At 39.5% G+C, this 14,382-nt stretch overlaps 3 protein-coding genes and 3 non-coding genes across 9 annotated transcripts; 1 reads left to right on the top strand and 5 right to left on the bottom strand.

The window, feature by feature from the left end:
* str-261 (Serpentine receptor class r-10) lies at positions 1-3,042 on the bottom strand. The gene is made up of 7 exons (NM_067024.3): positions 2,838-3,042; positions 2,154-2,241; positions 2,024-2,102; positions 1,845-1,979; positions 1,143-1,296; positions 675-987; positions 1-165 (listed from the first exon to the last, which is right to left on the bottom strand). The coding sequence occupies exons 1-7, from the start codon at positions 3,018-3,020 to the stop codon at positions 62-64; spliced, it is 1,056 nt and encodes a 351-aa protein (NP_499425.2). The 5' UTR covers positions 3,021-3,042; the 3' UTR covers positions 1-61.
* A 1,520-nt stretch (positions 3,043-4,562) lies between these two features.
* Positions 4,563-8,703, bottom strand: W09D6.1 (AMP-dependent synthetase/ligase domain-containing protein; the record flags this gene model as incomplete). Of its 3 annotated transcripts, none has more annotated exons than NM_001268177.2 (12): positions 4,563-5,035; positions 5,261-5,407; positions 5,460-5,585; positions 5,648-5,808; positions 5,852-5,991; positions 6,470-7,086; positions 7,170-7,285; positions 7,385-7,670; positions 7,837-8,026; positions 8,129-8,274; positions 8,356-8,458; positions 8,505-8,703. In NM_001268177.2, the coding sequence occupies 12 exons, from the start codon at positions 8,696-8,698 to the stop codon at positions 4,592-4,594; spliced, it is 2,670 nt and encodes an 889-aa protein (NP_001255106.1). In that variant the 3' UTR covers positions 4,563-4,591. The 3 variants fall into 3 exon arrangements, with proteins under 3 accessions (NP_001255106.1, NP_001370037.1, NP_871636.1); NM_001382995.1 differs by having other exon boundaries at positions 5,179-5,390; NM_181907.4 differs by having other exon boundaries at positions 4,575-5,035; positions 5,261-5,390; positions 5,439-5,585; positions 8,505-8,698.
* Positions 8,704-8,796: 93 nt separating this feature from the next.
* On the bottom strand, positions 8,797-14,077 carry rsa-2 (Regulator of spindle assembly protein 2). 2 transcript variants are annotated; one of them, NM_001395774.1, is made up of 9 exons: positions 13,882-14,077; positions 13,778-13,827; positions 13,435-13,683; positions 13,004-13,383; positions 12,265-12,467; positions 11,952-12,180; positions 10,729-11,787; positions 9,935-10,402; positions 8,797-8,999 (listed from the first exon to the last, which is right to left on the bottom strand). In NM_001395774.1, the coding sequence occupies exons 1-9, from the start codon at positions 13,998-14,000 to the stop codon at positions 8,904-8,906; spliced, it is 2,853 nt and encodes a 950-aa protein (NP_001382698.1). In that variant the 5' UTR covers positions 14,001-14,077; the 3' UTR covers positions 8,797-8,903. The 2 variants fall into 2 exon arrangements, with proteins under 2 accessions (NP_001382698.1, NP_001022886.1); NM_001027715.3 differs by having other exon boundaries at positions 8,798-8,999; positions 12,265-12,458.
* W09D6.t1 lies at positions 10,458-10,529 on the bottom strand. Its single transcript has one exon. It is a non-coding gene; the product is annotated as a tRNA-Pro (tRNA).
* W09D6.10 lies at positions 10,631-10,718 on the bottom strand. The gene has a single exon (NR_052728.1). It is a non-coding gene; the product is annotated as an Unclassified non-coding RNA W09D6.10 (non-coding RNA).
* W09D6.t2 lies at positions 10,637-10,708 on the top strand. Its single transcript has one exon. It is a non-coding gene; the product is annotated as a tRNA-Pro (tRNA).
* Positions 14,078-14,382: the final 305 nt, after the last annotated feature.

The raw sequence follows: 14,382 nt of genomic DNA, 5'->3' as shown, positions 1-14,382 counted from the left end.
ACTTTTATTCAATAAAAATATTATAAAGTTGTCCAAGAGGAGTACACACAAAGTTTAACAATTATTGATTCGTCTGTCTGGCACTCTGTGTTGAAAACGCTGTTGAGGTTATTTGCGATACCCTTTGTTTGCCGGTAATCTTATTTTGAAAGCCCATGAGAACTTCTGAAATTTGAGAAAAAGTTAAATTTCTGGGAAAAATTATTACAGGAACACAAAACTCGGATAATGCGTACTGCACAACATATTTGACGCGCAAAATTGAAAATGCATTTCTTTCAAAAATCCAGCTCGTAAATCGACAGACGAGCGTTACAGTAGTCATTTAAAGGATTGCTGTAGTTTTTGCTACGAGATATTTTGCGCGTCAAAAATGTTGTGCACTACGCATTCTCAGAATTTTGCGTTCCCGTAATAATAATTATTCATAATTCAAAAATTTCGATAAAATGTCTTAAAAATAGATAAATTTAAATAAATTGATAATTCCAACAAAAAAACGATAACTTTTATAAAAATCGATAAATAAATTCCTTTAAAAAACCAAAAGTTCCAAAAGTTGACAAATTCCAAAAAAATCTATAACTTTTGAAAATCCAAAAAACAAAAAAAAACGATAAATTTAACAAAAATCGATAATTTCCGAAAAAAATCGATAAGCGGATTCCACTCACCTTTCACAGCTTTCCGGTAATTCTTCACGATAAATATAGTCGGCAATGGGTTCAGCGCAGGATACATTGCAATAGTCAAGCTCAGAGTTTGACCTACAATTTCCGAAGATTTTCCAAAAAATATAGTGATATAGATTGCAGAAGCCGGAATATGCATCAAGAATACAGGAATAAGAGTTTGAAAGACCAATGCGTGGAATAATTGCTGCTGGACACTTTTGAACTTCAGGGAGCATGTTGTTTGGGAGATGAGCTTGTTCATGCTCCGATAGCCTTTTACACCAAAGTATACCATTATAGAGCTTGATAATCCCTGAAAATGTAAATTTTCAGCAAAAATACCTCGTTGTATCAAAAAAATAAATAAAAGCACTTGGCAAAAAGTCGATAGATTTAGGTATTTAAAATGTCTTGATTCTGTCGAAAATTAGTTTTTTTCTTTAAAAAATCAATAGTGGCAATACTTACAATTAATCCCATAACAATAATTGACCCCTCGGCACCTTTCCAACTAAAGTATTTTTCCGTCTGCGAATTCTCAAGCTTCGGCCAAAAAAATGCTCCCATGTAGTAGAGATCAGTGATATTTGTTGTATCATCCACGAGTTCGGGATAGTTTTCACTGGAAAAATTGATTATTTATTTCAAATATTTGTAAGTTATAGCACCCAACATCTCGCAGGTCCAATTTTTAGATTTGGTCCCGGGGGATGCCGGACGCTACAACTTGTTCTGGAGTGATGATAGAAAAAAGTTGTCAACTAACATAATGAATACTTAAAATTTTGTTAGGAAACACTCTATGTGAACTATTACATAGAAATAAGTTATAGCATCCGACACTTTACGGGTCCGATTTTTCATTTTGTTCCCAGGGGATGTCTGCCGCTTCAGTTTTTTTTGGAGGGAAGCTAGAACAAAGCTGACAACTAGCAAAATGTGTGGATAATCATGCTCAACATTTTGTGGGTTAGCTTTTTTTAAATATTAGTGGAAAGAAAGTCATAGCAGCCGACATACCACGGGCCTAATTTTTCCACTTGTTCCCGCAAGACGTCTGCCGCAATAACATTCTCCGTAGGTAAGTTAGAAAAATTTTGACAACTAGCAAAATTAGGCGAATTTCATTTCACAAAATTTTTCAAATAAAATTTTTTTCAAACAGTTTACCTCATAAACCTATCAGTTTCCCGATCGGCGCACAGAATAATTCCACCGGTTACCATAAAAGTTACCCCGTTTAAAAGTGGAATCATAAACCACAAAATGATTTTCCACGAATCAAATGACTTGACATGATGGTTACTGTAACAGAAAACTACATTTAGGTAATGAAAATTGAATCTTACTTAGTCATACTCAGAAATCGGTAAACAAAATGGAGCGCCAGGATTGCGATGGAAATCCCGAAGAAGCCAACGAAAAGTACTAAAAAGCAATTTTAAAAAATGTTTGAATCTTTATTTAAATGAAACTTACAATCCAAAATACATGCAATGAATTTTGGGAACAACGACTCTTTCCAGTTGACAATCAGGAAAAACGCCGACTCCTTTGTGAAAAGATCCTGGAAAAAAATAATTTCAACATTTAATATGCTTTGTGTAGAAAATAAAATTTTCTATAATTCGTTAGTTGACAACTTTTTTTTAGTGCTACTTGGAAAAACGTTATAGCGACCGACATCTCAGGGGCCCAATTTTGGAATTCGTACCCTTAAGCTGTCGGCTGCTGTAACTTTTGTCTTATTAAATATAGGAAAATGTTGTCAAAAACATAATTTTTTAAATTTAATTAGCTACATTTTGTCAGTTAGCATCTTTTTTCTAGTGCTTCCTGGAAGAACGTATGAGCGGCCGACATTTCAAGGGTCCAATTTTGGAATTCGATTCCTCTAGATTGAAGGTATGAAAAACATCAATTATTATAATATTTTGAATTTAATTTTCTAAATTAAGTTAGTTGACAATATTTCTAGTGCTACTTGTGAAACAGTTACAGCGGCCTACATCTCATGGGTTAAAATTTTGCAATTTTTTTCTGAACCCTCGAGATGTCGGCCGCTCAAAACTTTTTTCTTAGTAACGCCGTGAAAAATTAATCAACTGACAAAATACATAAAATTTTCAGCTCTACATCATTTTGCGAATTTCAAAAACTTACCGGCTTTTCAGCACAGTACAATATGGCATAAGTAAACTCGAATAAATTGATATAAATCATAAGAAACTTGTAGGAACCCAAGGATTTCGGGGATTTGGTGAGAATAAGGAGAATAAGTAGAAAATTGATAGATACCGCACAAAATGCGGAAATGTTCAAGAGAATTGCGTCGTCGATTTGCATTTTTTCTTTGCTTTGAAAAAAAATTATAAAGTGATTACTTATGTTTTTTCACCTAATTTTATATGAGTCAATACACAGAAATTCGTACTTTTGTCTACCGAAATGTAGTTGTTTTTAGGGAAAAGTATTTGTAGGCGGCCCGGAGACACCGATGAGTTATGTTCCGGTAAGTTCTGATTTCTGGCGTTGATGTCAGAATGTTATGTTAGTAGATAACTATGAACGATCACCTAGCTTTTCGCTAGTTAAGCAAAAATTCACGCTCGAGTGGGTTCCGTGTCTGTGAAGCTTTGAGATGACCTGTTTCTTGCAACGTCATCAGTCACTTGCTCTCCTTTCCCACCTCTTTTCGGGCATAATATCTTCTAATGTGCAGTATTCTCATTGATCCAGTGCACAATTTCATCAAAATGATGAATTTTGACGATCGAACACTCCTCAGCGTAAACTTCAAACAAATTTTTTCACTGATTCAGTAGCCGAAGTAGCCGTCCGGTAAACTCGGCGATTCAGACAATTTACCCCCCTGATCTGTTTCCCACCGACCGTACTTAGCGTGATCCATCTCTTCCGCACTGTATCAAACGTCGTACAGTAGAGAGCAAAGATCTGCAAATCGAGAGTGCCTTAGAGCTATTGACAATATGACGTCATCATTGTGCACAATGGGACACAACTGACCCCTCACCGTAGTTGTGCCGAACTCTGTCAGAAGGTCTGTGCACAATTTATTTTGAGAGAACAAAATAGTCTCATAATATTTGACATAGATGAAATCTGTTTCATTTAATCCCAGCTCCTACCGGGCAAATGGTTGAAGTTTACCAAAACCTTTGTTTTTTAAAGAATATCATCAATCAATCTATAAATGTGATAAAAGTACAATTTTTATTGAAAATTAAAATACTCTATTCGTTTTTGGTTTTTAGGTTATTTGCTTGACTCGTTCAAACACGAATAACTCAACAACTAGGATAGTCAGCAAAATATTCTCAACTAACAAAATGTTGCCAATTTTTCATATTCCGCATTTATACTAGTATTTAAATAATATTACTTCATGCCGGAGAAAGTTACAGCAGCTGACATCCAGCGGGTCTGTTTTGTCTAAAGTTTCGAAATGCCCCACAAATTGAAAACATTGTGTTTGCCTGATACAAAGTTTAATAAGAAGCTCTTCGGTCACAAGATGATCAGGATTATACAGATTTCTAAATGTTTTAAATTAATATTTCAATTTTGCAAAAATCAGAAATTTTTTTGAATTAGTTTGAATTTTCGCGACTTTTCGAGCGAACTTTTGTAATTTTTTTTTGTTATTTGATGCAAAAAAAAAACGTTGTCAAATTTTAAGACGAATAAAATTTAGAAACGCGGACGAAATCTGCTGAAAATCTAAAATTGGCCTCTAATAATGTGATCTTTCAAAAAAGATCACATTATTCACATTGGGCTTTTTCCACTCCGACCATTTAAGGGGCGTGTTCTGTTTCGTGGGCTCCGACCATTTAATGGCTATCTATACTTTTTAAAGACTTCAACTGAACTAAAACATCGTTTATTCATTTTTCTCAGTGCCACGTGTCAAAATCCCAAGCTCTTAAATAATCATCTCTTCCAGCGATCAATAAAATGTTGTTGCCGGCTCCTCCTCTTCCGACATTATCGATTATTTCCGGAGACGTGAAAATTTCCTTATTCGAAATCGGAATTGCTTCCAGATTTTGCAGCTCTCCGCCATTTTCAGAAATTTCCGCCAAAATGAGCCACCCGCTTTTTGAAGTCATCATGATCATCGGCTTCTTATCACCACAGCTTCTTCGCAAAAATTTCGGAGTTTTTACGTAGGAGATTCCGGGTGACGGTAGATCAAATCGAAAAATGCTCAAAATCGATAATTTGGGGCTCAGCGACACGTGGAGCACAGTTCCTGACTGGGTGGCCACGAGGAGGTGGGAGTTGGCAATCGGTAACGGAGCACAGAAACAATTTTCATTTTCGAGGGAGATTTGGTCCTGAAAATTGTCTTCATTAGTAATGTCATTTTGTGGGCCTGGCTTGCTAGGCTCCGTCCATTTAGTGGTCGTGTATTTTAGAATGTTAATTTTCCAACAAAAAGTTGTGATAGAAGTGTGTTAATTTACAGAAAAGTACATACATAATGGGCGTGTCTCACTAGGCTCCATCCAAATTGCGGATGTGACTAGCCCCGCCCCCTTATTGGCTGGGCGTGGTCGTACCTGTCTCCGCCCACTCTCCACATCAAAACTGGTCAAAACTCCGTGCACTGTCGTGATAATCACTGAGCTGCCGACAAACAATGGTTCAGCGAAAATTGGTCCAAAACGGGTGGCGGCGCCGAATTCCGTGCTGGAATACGGGTTTTTCTGGAGATTGATACATGATACTTTTAGGGACAATTATCGATTTTCTGGGTACCGTGGTCCGGAGCACCGCGCCGGCCGTGATGGTAGCAAAGATTGAGCCATCTGGAGCAATAACAGGGCCAACTGATGTACCGCCAGGGATTTTGGAGATTGCGTGGGAGTAGATTGAGCCGTACGTCTGAAATATTGATTATTTTTAATGGAAAATCGATATTTTGCATCTTTGTATGCTTGACCTACTTTCGGATCAATAACATGAAAATTCCCATTTTCAGTGGTACAATAAATGGCACCGCCGTCGAATGCACATTGAGCACGTACTCCGACGGTCTCCAGGATGACAGAATTTTGAATTTGACCGGTTTTCACACAGATAAAGTATAGACCGGTCGATTTGCAGCCTGAAGAATTTTATTTTAAGATTGAAAAAAATTATTCTCTAACCTAAAACCACTTGATCATTCACTAAAATCGGTTTGCACTCAAATCTGACACCACATTCGGCTCTCCAAATCAAATTGCCAGTCTGCGGATTCACGGCGATCACAATACCGGCATGCGAGGCGCAGACGACGAGGGTGTTGCTGAAAATTGGAGGATTTGCGCGTTTTTATCGATTTTCTAGTTCAAAAATTCGAAGCACTTGTAATTTGCGCATCAGATATGGTGTTTTGAGTGCGTATTATTGCGGGAATACATAATTCTGAGAATGCGTATTGCACAACATATTTGACGCGCAAAATATAACTATATCTCGTAGTGAAAACTACAGTAATTCTTTAAATGACTACTGTAGTGCTTGTGTAGATTTACGGGCTCGATTTTCGAAATGAGTTTCATTTATTTTTTTCTTTAATTTTAAGATGCATTCGATAAATAACAATGCAATAATTTGAATTCATTTCAAAAATCGATCCCATAAATCGACTACGGTAGTGATTTAAAGGATTACTGTAGTTTTCGCTACGAGATATAGTTATATTTTGCGCGTCAAATATGTTGTGCAATACGTATTCTCAAAATTTTGTGTTCTCGTAATAATCAACTTTCTTTAAAAATTACCAAATAACAAGCAAGTTTCCATCGATGCACTTGCGCAAATCCACCGCCCATCTCATTTTTGGCTGTCGTTTTCTAATGATTTTTCGAACTTCAAAATCTACGTGGCTTTGGAGCTTTGGTGACAATTCAAATTTCCGTAAAACATCTCCAACAGGTACTGTCTCGTTCAGCATCCGTCTCATCACCTCCGTCTGCTGTGACACTTGGAAAAATGTGGATAACTCTGCAGCTAGCAAAGAGTTAACACCAAGGGACACAAAGCTCACGTCGAGCACCTCTGAGAGCTTAACCTTCAGCTTTTGCTCGAAAATCTCCTGGAATTTTGAATTTCCCCCGCCGCTAACTTTGCCGTAAATTCGCTCCAGCGCCTTCTCGTCGACTTTTCCGCTGGAATTAATCGGCAGCTCGGCAACCTGGATTACTGTAATCGGGACTACTGTAGTTGCGTCGAGCCGCAGAGTTTTGTGAGTGGGCGACGAGGATCCGGGTCCCACGTGGAATTGCACAATGTTCCGGTTATCAAGGAGCATGGTGTGGAGAGATTGAATAGAGGGGTCATGGCGGAGTGCCACGTGGCTCAGGTGATCCAGGCAGATTCGGATTCCACGGTGTTTGATCTGAACATTGAAAAAAAAATCGATAAATCAATTTTTAACAAATTATTGATTTTTAGAGAATAAATCGATAATTTCCAACTCACCAGTCTATCAATTCTTCCAACAATCTTTTGACCTCCGTTCTCTGTAACTTCAACACGATCCCCAGTTTTGTGGTTCAGTGCCTTCACGCCATCCACATAGCACTGGCGGGGCCCGCCTAAAATCAATAAATTGAACAGAATTATTGATTTTTCATAGCAGAAGTCGATAATTTTGAAGAAAAAATTGGTGGCCTAGTTTCCCCACGGCCACGTACCCAAAATCAGCTGGCCATCAGAATCCACGCCAAGCTGGGTTCCGTAGATTGCTTCTCCGATTAAAACCTCGGAGCATCCGTGTTCCACTTCAAAATACGACGCCCAACACGACACTTCCGTCACTCCGTAGACATTGAATACGCGGGTCTTGTTCTCCGGGCTTCTGCATGAATTGATGGAAGATATGGGGAAATGTGAGCCGCCGAGCAGCAGAATACGTAGTGACGACGTGGCAGACAGCAGGGAGTCGGCGGATGGAAGCATCTCGAATACCGTTGGGGTTAACTGGAAAAACATTGATTTTGGATTTTTATTGATTTTTGAATTAGATTTTTGAAACTAAAGTTTGCGCAGCCGCCGGCGCTGCCGCATAACAGTTTGCGCAGCCACCGGCGGTGCTAAAAAACAGTTTGCACAGCCATCGGCGCAGCTAGATTTTTCCGAAAATTACCTGAACCACTGTCGGCTGGAATTTATCGATTGATTTTTGAAGTTTGTGAGGTTCACTTCGATACTCATCAGGTGTAATGATTAATGTACATCCCACGTGAAAAGCCATGAAAAGTTCAACAATTGAAGGATCGAAATGAAGAGAAGTTGAGAAAAGGATGGAATCCGATGATGTTAGATTGAAGAGCGAACTGGAAAAGTATTATAAAATTAACGAAAAATCAATTATTGTTTTATCGATTTTTTTGGAATAAAAATCGATAATCGCTATCGATTTTCGGAGAGTTCCTCACCAAAAATGCTCAATATTCTTGCGAATACAGTCAACTGGAACTGCCACTTGTTTTTTAGCTCCAGTAGTCCCGCTAGTTTGAATTACGTAGCAAATGCTCTCCGCCGCTAAAAGTCCGTTCTCATCGTTTTGAGCGATCCTAGATACCTGAAATGTCAGATTATTGAATTTTTTGAGGATTTATTGATTTTTGTTAAATTATCGATTTTTTCACCACGTAGCACTAACATGTTTTCCGTTGAAAACCAGCGTCGTTCGAAACTTCCGCACCACGTCATCAGTATCGCTCGCCGGCGGGCAAAATGTGAACACAAGCTCAAGTCGGAGGCATCTGAAAAATCGATTTTTTCTGGCTGAGTGGGCGGATTGCCACCTACGCAATAACGGCAACAATCGCGTCGAGACCTCTTTCAATCGATATGAAAACCACGTCGGAGCCGGTGATCGCGCGGCAATTTGAATTCCTGAGAATTTCCGTGAAATTATCGATTTTCTCGAAAATATCCTCCGCCGGAATTGTCGCGTTGCAACCCACATCGATAATTTTCAAATTCCGATTGATTTCCGTCATTTTCTGTGAATGTTTTTTTTTGGGAATTTTTCGGCATATCGATTTTTCCAGTATATGTTCAGCGCTTTTTCGCCTTAAAAGTGTGTGTGAAAATAAAAATCAATAAATAAAATAGTTCATAAAATAGCTAGTAGAATAGTAGAGACCATGAATGATATTGCCGATAATAGTGATAAATAGGCGAAAAAAGTATTTAATTAAAAGCCTAAACATCGGTGACCGTCGCGTCGATTTCAGATTCCAGCACCATTTGTCCCAGCTTCTCCTTTTCCGTCGCATATACCTCGTTGGCTTCGTTGATCTGAGAGAAAAATGGTTGAAACTAACGAAAAATCGATTTTTGATTAAAAAAAAATTAGGCAACTTTTTTAAAGGGAGTGCACCCAGTGGGGAAATTGCTTTAGAACATGCCCATGGGGTCACAATGACCAAATATCATGATAAAAAAATTCGAAAAAATTTTCTAGATTTTATATGACTTTTTGAAAATTGGAAAAATCTCAGTTTTCCCCTAATTCCTTTTTAAATTTCCGCCAATTGGATTCGTTCGGTGGAGCACACTTGCATTATTTTTATTAATTTATTTTATTTTTCTCATTAATTCACTGATTTTCTTCATTTTTTGTGTATTTTTATCGGAAAGACAAAGAAAAATGCAAGATAATTGCAAATTGCTCATTAAAAAATCACTGAAAATGCGTAAAACTGTGAAACATGCTAATTTCAGGCTTGTTGTCGTCAGAACTCATAGTTTTAAAGCTTTACCCGTTTTCAGTGATTTTTTAAACAAACAATTTGCATTTATCTTTATCTTTCCGATAAAAATACACCAAAAATGAAGAAAATCAGTGAAATAATGAGAAAAAAATAAAATAAATTAATAAAAATAATGCAAGTGCGCTCCACCGAATGAATCCAATTGGCGGAAATTCAAAAAGGAATTAGGCAAAAACGGAGATTTTTTCAATTTTCAAAAAATCATATAAAATCTAGAAATTTTTTTTGAATTTTTTATCATGATATTCCGTCATTGTGGTACCATAGGCATGCTTTAAAGCAATTTCCCCACTGGGAGCACTCCACCTTGAAACAAAAAAGCTATATTTTCTTTAAAAAAATTGAATTTTCCCGCCAAAATTTTTCACCGAAATTTTGAATTTTCGTCGCTTTTTTTTCCGATTTTTGTATAGATTTTGTGAGATTTTGTGAGATTTTTCACATTTTCACGTTCCGTACCAAATTCTTATTCGCATAACGTGCGGCGATAACTGTCATCTGCACTTGTTGCCATTGATATTTTTGTTTTTCGGCGTCCGGTAGACCTCGGCGTACATCATATCGATAATCCAACTCCATTGGCATCATTCCTTCAAGTTTCTTGCTCATTTTCACATCGGTGCACCATTCCGATTTTCTCGATTCGGGTCCGTGCTCGGTTTGGAGCATTTTCAACGCCTCCGCTTCAAACGCGATTTCCTCATTTTCAGTCATTTTTCGGCCAAATTTCAGGTAGTTTTTATTGATTAAATCCACCACCGCACTCCAAATAAGTATGGAAAACGAGTCGAAATACTCGAAATTGTCGTCGAACTCCATTTGAACATCTTTAAATGAGGGTGGCTGCCAAACATCTTGCGCTGTAAGCCAGTCGACTCCGCGGAGCTCGTCCTGAAGCTCAATTGCCTTTTGAACCATTATTGGGCTCTGAAAAAGTGCGAAATTAAACATTTAGATGTAATAAGAGAAAACAAAAAAGAATGGGCCGAACCGGGGATTGAACCCGGGACCTCTCGCACCCAAAGCGAGAATCATACCACTAGACCATTCGGCCACGGTTTCCCAAGCTTCTTGGGTGTGTAGACATTTCTGTTGAACAAATTCCGCAGAAATTGACACATGGTGCATCATGTCTTTGCCTCCTGGGAAGCAAAGTTTCGCGGCCGAATGGTCTAGTGGTATGATTCTCGCTTTGGGTGCGAGAGGTCCCGGGTTCAATCCCCGGTTCGGCCCATTCTTTTTTACACACTTACAATCTCTTTCAAGAACTCTCGCTGACAATATTCCTCCATATCCATTCCAGCAAACGTCGTTTCATCGGCTTCCGCCGGCACTCTTGGTGTATCTGTCACTGCTGCCGACGCCGCCGCCGGCGGCAAATTGTCAAAAATCGATTTAAGCCGCGGTGCCGGCGAGTTGTCAAGCAAGAATCCCGAATCGTCAGCGCTATCATTATTGCCACGTGGCTCCAGCTCTTCCTCCAGGCTCTGTTCGAATTCATCGTGATTCACAAAGCGTTTCGTCTCGTCTTGCTCGTCCTCCGGATCTATGATTAGGCCCAGTTTTTCGGGCTCTTTGTGCTCCTCAATTTCATGCTCAAATTGTGTAGCATTCGGGTCCTCCGATCCACCGGATGAGTCTTCTCCGTTGTCTGAAGCGACTAGAGTTTCCGGGGATTTGGAATCAGAATGCTCGGAAACCACTTCCTCCAGATTCTCTGATTCTGTAGTGACTGATACCTCAGACACCACGGGAATCTCCAATTCCATGGATTCAGATTCAGATTCCTGAGCTTCCATCGATTCTCTCTCCTTCTTAACTTGCTCCAAATAGTGCGAAAGTCCTGCAGAAAGTCGCCGCGCCGATTCTGAATCCAGAGAAACTCGGCCACTACGTGGCGTCGTCTCTTCCACAGTGGACGGGAAGCTTATATCAGTCTTCAGACGGGAAAATGGCTCGGCGACAGTCTCCAGGCTCTCATTGTGCAGTGAAATGCTATTGAGCATACTATCAAACTCGGCAATCGTCGACACGGGCGCCGTCATCGAAAGTGTCACTGGTGGCCGCTGAGGTTCGGCGGAAACTTCGGCCAGCACCGGTTCAACCACAGGCGGTGTAGTCTGCGAGGACGAGTTGTGTTTCTCCAACAATTGTGAAAGATCCAACGGTTCAACACCAATTCTTCGGGGACTCGTCTGAGTCATTGCAGACTCGGCGAGCCGTGACGTCATTTGTGTCGATGCTTCTCTCATTGAAGGGGGCGGGGCTGCGTCCGACGATGATTGTTGGTTCAGTTGTGATGATGGATTGATCTACAAAAATCAGATTTTTTGAGATTTCTTGAAAAGATCCGCCTATTTTTATGAAATTAGCCAATAAAGGGGCGGGGTTTCATCCGCCTATTTTAAGCGATTTGAAATTCTCTTAAAATAGGCGGATTTTTAAAAGAAATTTGCCAAAAAACGGCTTAATTTACCTTAACAGCTATGCTCTTTCGACTCGTGTTAAGTGATCGATTGAGACTTTTGCTGTTTCTGTGCAACGTGGCGACATTTCGAAAATGGTCGATTGTGATCTTCATTTTTCGCGCCAATTCCAGCATTTCACGGGCGGTTTGAATGTCGAATTCGCGAAACGGCAACGCCATCCAGTTGTCGATGGAGCGCAAAAGCCGCTGATTGTACGGATCGCCGGAGAATGGTTGGCTGTAAACAAAAACCTTAAGAAGCCAAGATATGGGCGCGGAGCCTAAAGAGCAAAAAAATCAAATTTTTTCTTGGAATTTCTACCTTGAAACGAGTTGATGTATAGCCAATTGTGCTTGAGTAAGCTTATCAATTCGATCCTTTAATTCCTGAATGACCGCCCGTTTTTTTGCGTTCTGCGTCTCCACTTCTATGAGTTTCCGTACAGCCTCTGCTTCATTTCGTCGTTTTTTTGCCTCTTCAGCAATTATTGGTGATCTATTAGCGGCCGCGAGATTCTGTAAGAACTTTGGCGACGGTTATGTAGATCAAACATCCGATTTTACGCGCAAATTCAAATTTCAGCAAATTTTTGGTAGGAAATATTAATTTTTAATTGTAAGTGTGTGTTTTTATTTTATTTTTTTAGAATTTTAAAGTCTTTCGGTGTAAAAATTCAATTTTCTGTCGATCACATGCTGCAACTGCGCTCTGGTGCTAATTTATCATTGGAGCGCATTTACAGTAAGTTTCAGCTCAAAATTGACAGAAAAACGTGATTTCTGCTCAAAAATCTGGGAATTGAGTGAAAAATTAAAATTTCCCGCCGATCGCATGTTGCAACTGCGCTCCAATGTCAAATTCGCATCAGAGCGCACTTGCATTATGCGATCGGTGGGAAATGTGAATTTATACAGATGTTTTTTTCATTTTTTGACAATTTCGAGCGAAAAATATGGATTTTTAATTCAAAATTGGCGAAAAAAATCCAATTTTTCGGCGGAAACCCCCAGGAAAAATCGGGTTTTACTGATTTTTTCGAGAAATTTTCCAATTCCTGTACCTTGATGCTCTCCAGCTTTGTCATTTGACGTTCAACACCAACAACAACTCGATCCGAATACTGTAGCTGAATTTGATGCGTCGCGACGAGGGTATCAACATATGAGGTGCGACGAATCGGTGTTTCCGTGGTTTTTTTCACCAAAGGCGACTCAATACGTGGCACACGCGGCTTCAAAGTGTCAATCGGTGGCGGTTGGGATGAGCTACGTGTCACTTTGGCTCTGGGCTCCAGCTGCTCCGAGCTCTCCTGAATCGTCTGCTGACGGGCTTCATGGGGTGAGTGGCCGGAGATCATGAGCTCCTGCATTCTTGAAAAGTTTTCCTCCATTTTCCGGCTCAGACAAGACGTGTATTGCTCTGATAACGGGGTTCTTGGCACTGAAAATTATGAAAATTAGGTTTTTTTTTGAAAGAAATTCAAAAAATTACAATATCTTGGCGGTTTTGAAGACACCGGCGTCGCATCACTGCTACGTGGCTTTTGTGACTTTTTCGACGTGGATGGAGTGACAAATTCGTCATCGGCGGGCTCCGGTGTGAAGTATTGATCGCTGGACGGGGAGGCTTCTGGGGTTGCGGAGTTGCGGCGGCGGGCGATTCGTAGATCACGAGCTTTATCTTTAAGCCGACGATCTTCGTCGTAACGTTCGTAGTCTTCTCGTGTTGGTTGGGGGTTTGCTGGAAATTTAAAAAATTTTTTAAATTAACAAAAAAATTTCAAAAAAACCATTTTTCCTCATTTTTCCCCAATTTTTTCCCAAAGAAAACCTACCCATTGATACAAAAACCGGCTTCTCGCCTTCCTCCATGTTTTCCTTGTTTCTGAAACTCAGAAAATAAATAAATGGTTGCCATGGGGAATTTCCCCCTGCTTACCTTATTTTTTCGTGGTGATCGCGATATTTCGGCTCGAGGAGCACACTTTTCGCGGGTTTTTCGTCGTTTTTTGCGAGCCACGACTTGAAACTGCCCTTAAATACAGGAATTTTCGACATTACGCGGGGAAAATAGTGCGAAAAATTGATTTCGCGTTTGAATTAAAGAATATTTTCGCGGCGACGCCAGTGTGTGCAAACACCGTCACGCGAAAATGCAGACGGCGAGAGAGTGTGGGGAGACGAGGAGACGCAGGGTTTTCTTTGCTGTTTCTTTGTTGATTAATTGCAGATTTTACAGGATTCTCGGGTCAAAAATAGCGGAAAAGTGGGAAAAAAAACTTGAAAACCCTTAAAAATCAGTATAAAATTGATAAATTATTAAATATACAGCTTCTAAACAGTTTCAAGTCAAAAATCAGATTTTTCAAACTAAAAATGATTTTTACCATTTTTGAAACCAATTATTATTATTAATTACCCAAATTCGATAAAAACTCGC

This window comes from Caenorhabditis elegans, chromosome III (genome assembly GCF_000002985.6).
Source record: "Caenorhabditis elegans chromosome III".
Taxonomy (NCBI): domain Eukaryota; kingdom Metazoa; phylum Nematoda; class Chromadorea; order Rhabditida; family Rhabditidae; genus Caenorhabditis; species Caenorhabditis elegans.
The sequence above is the reverse complement of the archived record's forward strand: the minus strand, read 5'-3'. Positions and strand labels throughout refer to the sequence as shown.